This window comes from Pyrus communis, chromosome 4 (genome assembly GCF_041283825.1).
Source record: "Pyrus communis isolate YQ-2024b chromosome 4, ASM4128382v1, whole genome shotgun sequence".
Taxonomy (NCBI): Eukaryota; Viridiplantae; Streptophyta; class Magnoliopsida; order Rosales; family Rosaceae; genus Pyrus; species Pyrus communis.
Window position 1 is genome coordinate 7,288,141 of NC_142568.1, and position 10,985 is coordinate 7,299,125.

At 37.1% G+C, this 10,985-nt stretch overlaps 1 protein-coding gene across 1 annotated transcript; it reads right to left on the reverse strand.

Moving 5' to 3' along the window:
- Positions 1–8,122: 8,122 nt before the first annotated feature.
- On the reverse strand, positions 8,123–10,243 carry LOC137723632 (Tetratricopeptide repeat (TPR)-like superfamily protein). Its single transcript, XM_068462829.2, has one exon. The coding sequence runs from the start codon at positions 10,025–10,027 to the stop codon at positions 8,291–8,293; it is 1,737 nt and encodes a 578-aa protein (XP_068318930.1). The 5' UTR covers positions 10,028–10,243; the 3' UTR covers positions 8,123–8,290.
- Between the last annotated feature and the right edge of the window lie 742 nt (positions 10,244–10,985).

Here is a 10,985-nt window from a genome sequence, read left to right on the forward strand (position 1 = left end):
TCCATTAACTGCTGCTAAGGTTTTACCGAAACGCATTAAATTTATAAATAAAATTTTAAAAATTAAAAAATATAAAAATTGATAATTAATTTATTATTTAAACATTAATAAATTTATTCATTTTTATTAATAATATATTATTTAATTTAAAATTTTCATCTTTCTAACATTACCTTTTACCCCTTAATTTTTTGGAAAAAAAAAAACTAAAAACAAGAGCTCAAGCAAACTTATTCAACAATAAATTTACATCAAAACATCTCAAGTCGCCCTTTCCTTTTTTTTTTTTTTTTTTTTTGGTGTTATTATTTATTTACTTCTAATTTTTATTTTATTGAAGTTTACGTCAGTACTTTTGATTGGTGGGTTCGTGTCTTGGGCCAGATGTCCACAATGTCGAGTGGCTTAGGTGGTGGTGGTGCTTCTTTCATGCGACTTGCCTCAACTGAGAGAGAAAGATGGTGCTTTGTGTCTTTATGCTTTATATCTTGTCCAAGATGAAATTGTTTCACTTTATAGGATGTGATAGTAACGGTATAATCGTGTGGTGTTATGTAAAATGTTTTGGGTAAATCTCAATTTACTACCCTCAAATTTTGTGGTTTTTAACATTTTGTATATGAAGTTTTTTTCGTCCCAGAATCATACCTAAAGTGTTAATTTTGGGACTATCTCATAATCCATTAGTTTGGCTGTTAAGTCTCCCATTAACTGATGATGTGGCGCACATGTGGACAATAACTGGACGCCACATGTCATTAAAAATATACTAAAATATTAAAATAATTAATTAAATAAAAGTATTAAAAAAATAAAAATAAAAACCAGAACCCCTTTCATCTTCCGCACCCGACACCCTTCCATCCCCTCCATGACACACCCTGACTGGAGTTGAGACGTGCTGGTGGTCACGTGAGGGTGACGTAGCCAAGTGTGCAATAGAAGTGACAACGATATGAAAATATGAGTAAATAAAAACCAAAATTAACTAATTTACACTAGAGATAAATATAAGTAAGTACGAAGGCGTTCAAGCCAAGATACAAGTATCTAAAAGTGTAGGTAACATATGTGTAGTCCAACAGACTAAGTATTAATTATACAAGACAGGAAGAAGATTCCTACATTTATTTGGAAGACTGTCAGAATTGCCTGTAAGTCCTCGTGAACCACAGAGATATTCAACTAGCTAGAACATAGAGGGGCGCAAAACAAAAAATGTGAGTGGGCAAAAACAAAGCTTTCAAAAACATATTTATCTTTCTGAACATACTAACCCCTCATTGTAAAACCCGTATAATTTCCCAAAACATAACAATACATACGTATATAAAAGATCATGTTCAAGAGCAGTGAAAACCAAGGTATGCCATGTCAAAGTGTCTCAGCAATAAAAGGGGGTAAGCCAGGTGATATCAATCAATGTAAAATAGTATGCCAGCCAGAGTCACCTAATGTGACCTATACGGCTGAACATATAGCTCATCAAGTATGCCTGCACACAAGTCGGAACCATCTATTGTGGTCTGTACAATAGGGCTGGGTGTATATATGTACGCTCAAGTGCTACGATCATGTGAAGACTGTGCGAATAATCGCAGGTCACCTACGAGTCAGAACCACTTATTGTGGTATGTACGATAGGGCTATGCACCCAACTTGGATCCAATGTGAGCGTGCGGTGCGGGAGGTGAACATCACGTGAATGACTGTGCCCTGGCCACGGGCGGGAGCACTAACACCGACGTGCAGGATAATGAGCTCAAAATGCCACTACGTATAACCACACACAATGCAACTAATACCATCATGATGTACTCACCTGAAGCTTACTTGAGCCTCCGCAGCATCATTCAATACCATGCATAACTATACTAGGGCAATACTAAAATGTAATGCACTTATGACATGGCATTTAAAACATAAGTTCATTTAAAACAGGTTTTAGGAATCGTAAGCATATATACATATATAGAAAACAAAATCCCACTCACTGGTAAGTAGCAGGATCGTAACCCCCAAGTCTCGCTTGACCACGCTCATCCTCAGGGTACGTCTCACATATACGTGAAATAACTAATTTAACGTTAATTTTAAAGAACATACACAAACCCTATGAATAACATCTCATACATTGTTCAAATAGGGTGTTTGAATATATCAACGTAACCTACTCAACACCACGAACACCCCCATATTTTTAGAAAAATTTTCCGACGTTCCACGAGCTCTCACCAGCCGGCCAAGGCACAGCCACACACGCCGACCACGCACTGGCACGCTGACGGAATCCCTAACGGCGTTAGGGAATATGCTATTAAATAATATAATATTCTATTAAAGTTACTTAACGCCATCAATATATTCCGTCATTGTTAACAGAATATTTTCTTCCTTCTCCAGTGGGCTTCGCCGAAGCCACCGCCGGCAGCCGTTTGTTTCACCGATTTCTGGAAAATCTTAAAACTTTAATATCTTCATCATTTTTCAACCAAATTCCACAAATTTTATATGGATTTGAATCTCTCAACTGGAAGAACACAATCTTACCTATTTGAGGTCCTAAAGCCAATGGAAAGTGGTCGGAATAAGGCTTGGAACAACCGGCCAAACCTGCAACTCCGTGTTCTCACCTATTCCAACATTTAAACTGCTCCAAAACTAATCTAGGGTCCCTATTAAGTTGATTAGGACCCACCTTGAGCCTTTAAACCTTAGAAAAAGACCATGATCATGACGGAGCAAGATACACCTTGCCGGAGCTCGCGAGTTCACGACTTCCCGACGTCTATTCCTCGACCTAAGGGTATGGACGAACTTGTGGAGTCACGAGAAAAGTGATGGTGGTGTCTAGATACTTGATCCATAAGGTTTTATAGTGTTTGTGAGCTGGAAGTCTCGGATCATACGGACGGGGAGAATGGGTCGAGAAGATGAGGGAAAGAAGGTATGGGTGTACGTGTGTGTGTGTGTATCTGTGTGGGCTATGGGGTTGGGCAGAATAAAATAGTCACAAGCCCTAATTGGGCTATATAATTTAGGGCATAAACAAATGAGTCCAAATAGAAATAAAACCAACCCGATTTCACTTATTCGTTCGTAACATTTTCGTTACAAACCCGATTCGACCATAATTCACGTTGACGCGCTCGTGACGTCGAATATGATTTAATTACGTCAGCAAGAAAATTAATTTAAAACTTCATATGTATATCCACATCACTAAACCACAAGGGCATTATCGTCACTTTACACACTCGGTGAGAAAATATATATAATAATTCAGGACGGGTCATCACACTCCACCCCTCCATCCCCTCCACCCTCTTCGTCTTCTCCACCTGAGCACCCCTTTCTCCCATCCCCCATCACCCACCCCTTGCCCACCTGAGCCACCCTTTCTCCAATCCACTCCACCCAAATCAAATGTCAGAAAACCTTAAAATTTACATAACCCTTCTCCCATCCCCAATCACCCACCCATTGTCTTCTACCCAGATAAATTTAAGAGAAAAAAAAAGTAAATTTAAGAAATTAAATTACAAAATGTAGAAAAAAAAATTGCAAATTTAACAGACAAAAATTAAGATAAGGAAATGACCTTTTTGGGGTCTTAAGGAACACCATAGCCGTTGTAATACATCTGACCCACCAACACACAACACCTGCATGGAGCTATCACCCGCCTTTGCCTCCTTGAGCGTGTCCTGAAACCACCGCCGCACGCAGTTCGACACCACTCGGGCCAGAGGAACCCGGTTCTGCCCCTAGGAGCTCTCCATCCTCAGCTTCACCCGCTCCGGGTTGACCGGTTTCGGCTACGAGGACGAGACACTTGCTTTGTGCACCTAGGCCGCGGGAGCTTGTCTGCAGCGATGATTAGAGTCAAATCTTGGAACCGGATTGATGAAGGGAGTGTTTTTCCCATCAATGAAATCAATCAAAGTAAGTAATTTTCTTTTGGGTTTAATGGGTTTGATTTCTTATTGCGATTTCATAGGTGGGGTGCTTCTGGAGATCTGAAACTTCTAACACAGAGGGGATGGAGGGTTGGAGCCGTGGAGGGGGTGGAGGGGGTGGAGGTGGTGGAGGGGATGGAGGGGGTGTCGGGTAAGGAAGACGAAGGGGGTTCCGGGTTTTGTTTTGGTTTTTTTTTTTTTTTTTTAAATATTTTTATTTAAGAGAATTTTAACGAAAATCTCTTGGTAACTATATTTTTATACTAAAAAGTCAATTTTGGTACAATTTATTTTACCCTTTATTTTGTCCTTATCGTTAAAACTCAAAGTTTTCAAGCTATTTTCATTAGTTTTCTTTTTATTTAATTAATTTTTTTAATTTTAAAAAAAAATTTAATGATGCATGACGTCCCAGTCATTATCCACATGAGCGCCACGTCATCAGTTAACGAGAGACTTAACAGCCATACTAATGGATGTATAAGACTATCCCAAAATTAACACTTTAGTTATGACTCTAGGATGAAAAAACTTCATATACTAAATGTTGAAAACCACGAAACTTAAGGATAGTAAACTGAGATTTACCCAAATTTTTTCCTTCTAAATTTGAGTTTAGGATAGGGTGTTGATTCGTTGAAGCCAAGGGGGGAATGGTGTATTAAAGAAACTAGACCATGGAGTGCTTTGGTGGCATGAGAATGTTATGTTGTTACGTATCAGTTATGTTATATTGTTTAACTGTCAATATACTATGATATAAATGTTAATAATCTTTGCATTAACTTTTGCAATTGAATATTTTTCACTTATTCGCATGATATGTGTCCTATTTTACAGACACAAAAAAAAGGACTTTTAATGCATTTCAAATTACATTTTCCATTTTTCATCGTTAATTCCAGGCCATAAACATTAAAGGTCTTATTTTGTGTAAAATGTGACACGTGTTACTTGAAGAAGAGAAAAGTCCAAATACAAATGTTAGTGCAAAATTTCTAGTATTAATAAAAGAGTAATGCTACACTTATCTTATATTTGTACCATTATTTGGTAAGTCCTACTTTTATTAGAAAGATAGTGCAAATGATGGTACAAATATGTGGATGAGGATCCTCTCCATATCCTCTTTGTGAGGATCTTAGGGATCAATTTATCTTAGTCATTTATTGTACATCGTGCAACCAACTTTCGTTAGGTAATGTTTACGTTTAATTTTTAATAAAAAATTAAAAATGATTTCTGACTACAAGATAACTGATAACGGATAGGATAAATTGAACTGTAGGATAGTCACAAAAATAATCCGGAAAGATCATGTTCTCAAATATATGGTAAAAGTTGCATTTTTGTTAATAAAATACTTTGAGGCTCTGTTTGTTAGGCAGTCTTGACAAGGATTGGCTTAACTTAATTGAATAATTTTTTTGAGTTGGGCATAGAAAAATGATTACGAATTCAAATAAAATATTCAATGAAAAGACGAAAGCATATGAAATAAAATAAGAAGTTCATTACCCAATGAAATTGCTTCCACGCCAATTTACTTAGTTTCAATTATTTTGGGGCGGTTCGCATATGGACATCTAGATGACGAGTGCTAGCAATATGTAATAATATATATATATATATATATATATATATATATTTACATTTGGGCCGTAGATATATATCGACGGAAAATGACACTTTCCGGATCCTTTCCACCAAATCCACCTAATCAATCAATTCGGACCCTCAAAATTTGATCCAACGGCTGCAAACAAGAGACCCCCTTAAAAGTTATAATAATTTTAGCCGTTAGATCAAATTTCAAGAGTCTGGATTAGGTGATTAGATAAATTTGATGGAAGGGATCCGGAGATGATCCATTTCCGATATTGACAAACTAAATCACCTTCCACTCATAAAAGCACAAAGAAATGACCTCTAATTTGTAGTATACTCTCATTATATTATATTTTAGCGTTAATCTCAATTTACTATTTTGGTTTTTTTTTTTTTCAACATTTCATACTCCTTTGATGATGTGACGCTCACGTAGACAATGATTGGGCACCACATGTCAATATGGCACACATGAATATTAAAAAATTAAATAAAATTAAAAATGGTGATGCAGTGCAACGGTGGTGTGGTGACTATGGTTGTCTGTTGCCAGAGACGTGAAGAAAAGGGAAGATATGGGTTTGAGATAGTGACAAAGGGGGAGAGAGAGAGAGAGAGAGAGTCACGTCATCAGTTAATGGAGGTTCTGATGGAAAGCTTAACGGATGTATGAAAATGTCACAGAATTATGACTTTAGGTACCCGACTGAGATAACAAAAATTAGTGTATGAAATATTAAAAGCCAAAAAATTTCAAAGTAATAAATTGAGATACACCCTATATTTTATGTTTTAAGAAATATATTTTAAGAAAATTGTGGTCACATCGTTCAATCTTAATTCATAATAGATAGTTATTTAAATTTTGTTGTTCTACTTTCTTCTTCATGCTTGGATGAAAATTAAACAATAAGTGACCACAGTTTAGGAGAACAAAACTGCTATGTGCTGATAAAAACATTGAAAAGAACAAGAGAAATGCTAAGAAGACTCTTTCAAAAGTAAGATTATGCATGAATTCTTTGTCATCATGTTTTTGATACAAAGTTTTATAATATTGACGCAAAAATTAATATTAAACTGTGAGGTGATAAAGAATTCATAAATAATCTCACTTTAAAAGCATCTCCTTAACATTCGTCAAAGAACAAGAAAGCAAACATTAAGTTCCATATTCCGTCGAGCCAATGAGGCCACGAAGACGGTGACTTCTCCAAGATTTAAAGTAGAAGAGATGCAGAAAATCAAAGGACACATCACGCTATGGCCAACAAGTTGTTGTCGACGTATCTACTTTGTTTATTCTAGAGAGTCAAGTGAAATTGTAAACTAAATTAACTTTTGGGGTCCTTAAGGCTTATAAATAAATATATATACACACATATATATTACTTCTTTCAGGTATAGGCACTTTTCAAGATACACAATATTCCACTTTGCAATCACAATACATTTTACGTTCAGTCACAAGTCACAATTTAAATATATAAATTTATGGTCTAAACACGTGACAACACGCAAATTAGATGATGTATGTACTAAAGTTAGGCGAGGTTTTTGAATGGATGAATGGTAAATTATGTGAAGAAGTTTATTATTTTTTGAAAAGAATGATGTAACGACGTTAAACTTGAGTAGCTTGTATTTTAGTTCTTTGTTTGACTTTTGAATTGATATATAAACTAAAACGTCCTAGTTAATCTAAAGTCTTGTGAGATTTGGTACGTCATCTCGAAATTCCTTTTAGCATTTTAAGCACTCGAGTGGGTTTGGAATGGTATATTTTCTAGACTTACAACATGGGCTATAAAAGTCAATGACTCACTCTTAATTATTTTATTTTTTTTCTAGATTAATTTAGATAGTAAAGGAATGCCTCACTCTTAATTATTATTATTATTATTATTTTTTCAAATGATAGATTGAATGTGAATCGATACGTGATTTATATTTCTTGGCTTACTCTTTTTATTATTTAGTCTCATCTTAGCTAATTACGCAAACATGCTAACTGTTTCAACCACAACAATTGCTAGAGAAATGTCTTAAGTTTCACACTTGTGGATCACATTTAAAAAACCATATAAAACTAACCATAGTACTCGATGTTAATAGAGTCGTGATTGGTTTAAAAATATTACGGATTTTAGTTATGCAGCCTTACATCCGACCCACGATTAGTTTGCTGTGCACAATTTATTTCTACAACTTTTCGCATACCATACGAACAAAACTGATTAACAACTTCTTCAGTTATATAATCAAAATAAACAAATATATTAGGTTCCATCTGATAACCATTTCATCTAAAAAAAAAAAAAGATAAAAATGTGATTTTTCGTTAAAAGTGAACAGTACCGAAAGTGTTTTGTTAAAACTTCCTAATTTCTAACCCGAATCCTACCCAACTATTTTGGACGAGGATCCTCCCCAGATGCTCTTCGTGAGAGTCCCAGGATCGCTTCATCGTACATCGTGTAGTTAGTTTTCGGCAAGTACTGTTTGTGTTCAATTTTAAATTAAAAAAATTCACAATAATTTATAGCTACATGATGTACGACGAACAAACACAATAACAAAGTTATCTCCGGAATCCTTACAAAGGGAATCCGGATAGGATCCTATTCCAACTATTTCGGCCAAAAAAATATAAAAAATACCTTCCCAGATCATGGATGTGCATGTTACATGTTACACTCGTGATTTTGTAGTTGCATATTTACTCACATGGAATCCATCCAGCTACAGCCTGGAATCTTGGCGAACCCCTTCTTCTCCATGACCTTTCTCAATCTCCTCTCATCGTCCCATCTCGCAGCAGAAGCATAAATGTTGGCAAGAAGAACGTAATAACCGCTTTTATCAGGCTCCAACTTAAAGCAATTCCGAGCAGCAGTCTCCCCAAGCTCAACATTGTTGTGTAATGAGCAAGCAAGAAGCAAAGCTCCCCAAACCCCGGCTTGAGGCTGCATTGGCATGCTTCTTATTAGCTCAACTGCTTTGTCCAACTGTCCTGCTCTGCCTAAAAGGTCGACCATGATTCCATAATGATCGCCCGATGGCTCAAGTCCATGTTCTTTCATGGAATTAAAGCATCGGTAGCCTTCTTCAACTAGACCGGCGTGGTTATAGGCAGTTAGCAGTCCAGTGTATGTTACCACATTGGGGCAAATGTCGGCATTTACCATATCTTCAAACAACTTGGTTGCTTCAACTGCCTTACCATTTATGCCGCATCCCAAGATCATTGCAGAATATGCAACTACATCTCTCTTTGTCAAGCCATGAAACAACTTATATGCCCTATCAATGTCTCCGCATTTTGTGTACAAATCAACTAAAGCAGTAGCCAAATGATCATCTAATTCAATTCCGTGCTCACTCATATAGAACTCAGCCCACAACCCAAATTTCATATCTCCCAGTTGAGAACTAGCAGATATAACACTAGCCAAAGTCGTCTCATTTGGTTGAATATTCACTTCCAGTTTAAGCATCTGGTTGAACAGTTCAATGGCCTCCTTTGGTTGGCTATTTTGTGCATAGCAAGCTATCATGGCATTGAACAAGAGCACATCTCTTTCACTCATCTGATCAAAGAGTTGACGAGCGGACTCAACATTGCCGCATTTTGAGTACCCGCTAATGATCGTGATCCAAGAAACATTATTTCTTAACGGCATGGCATCAAAAATGCCTCTAGCCGATTCCACTCTTTCACATTCCACATAACCACTAATCATTGCATTCCAAGAAGCCAAACTCCTCTGTGGAATTTGTTGAAACAAGAAATATGCCTTGTCCATATTTCCCATCCTCGCATACCCCGAAACCATGGAATTCCAAGACACAACATCCTTATTTGGAATCTCATCAAACAGCACCTGAGCCTCCTCCATATCCCCAGATTTCAAATACCCGGACAAAACAGAATTCCAAGAAACCACATTCTTCTCAGGCATTCCATCAAACACCTTCCGTGCAGTTTTCATGTCGCCGAGTTTCGAATGGAAATCAACGAGCGCAGTTTGTACATAAACACACCCACAAAACCCAAATTTATAAACCTGGGCATGGATCGATATCCCACCCAATTCATTCAAAATCCTTGCACATGCCCTAAGAGCAGAGGACACAGCAAAACTAGATGGGCAAAGTCCGAGCCTTTTTATCTTAAGGTAAAGAGAGAGAGCCGTTTCGTACTGGGAATGCAGAGAGAAGTAACGAATGGCGCAGCTCCATGAAAATGCATCTGGGTTTTTGAGATTGTGAAGGATTAGGTGCACGTAGCGGGCGGTAGCTGCAGAGAAGGTGAAATCTGAGTGGAGGACTTGGCGGAGCAAGAGGGTTTGGAGGTGGTGGAGGCCATTGGATATAATGGGTGCGTGAACTTGTTTGAGTTGCTTCAGGGTTAGAGATTTGTCCAGTAGAAATCTAAGATTTTGACCATTTGGATTCATCTTCTTGTTCCCTTCATGATTTACCACAATGAAGTGAGAACTTCTAGGATCGAGTTTTCAAAGCCTCCAAGTTTTTGGGAAGTTTTTACGTCCAGATAGCGGCAGAGAAGGGAATGGATGCGCTTGGGCTGGGCGCCGAGTTAAACTTGGGTGTCCTTGGGTTGGGCCTCTGTTCGTTTTTTGGGTTTTTGGTCAAAAAAGGCGTTCTTTTGTTCTGTCTTTTTATCTGAGCAAACTTGAGTGCCTTCAGTAGTATTAGGCATCTTAGGGAAGTTATGGATCGGGAAGGGAATAAAAAGACATTAGATAAACAATTGCATTTGTAGTGGACGATCAAGCACCGTTGGAAAAGTTTCTCATGCAAGTCCAAATTTGACCAAGTGTCCCTCATGATTCACGCACCATGTAAATTTAAAGAAGGAGAAGGGCCATTTACAAATACTAGGTCAAAAAAATTCCCCACAATGATTCGCAGTTTGTTCACAATGATGATAGAACCTCGACAAAGATTATTAGATGGTTGACGATGGAATGACTGACTGACCGAGTGACACTTGGCATAATATCCAAGTATATTCCTTTCGAGAGGATTTAGATCCCATCGAGAATCCTAGAGATCTTTATATTCTATCTGTTTATCGTTCATCGTGCGATCAAAAATAATTTTGAATTTTTTTATTTAAAATTAAACACAAACAATACCAAACAAAAACGGATCATATAATATACAATAAACGAATAAGATACCAGGATCCTCATAAAGAAAATCTAGAGAGGAGCCTCAAAGCATGAAGATTAACTGATATATCTCATCTGCAATCTGCTAATTAAGCAAGCTCGCATGCAATGCTAATCATTTTTGGCGCAAATCGATGTCATATATTTTGAGTAGGAGACGACAAACACAAATAAAAAGTGGTCGACTTTCTTTAATATGTTGAAGTCCACGCACCAAATC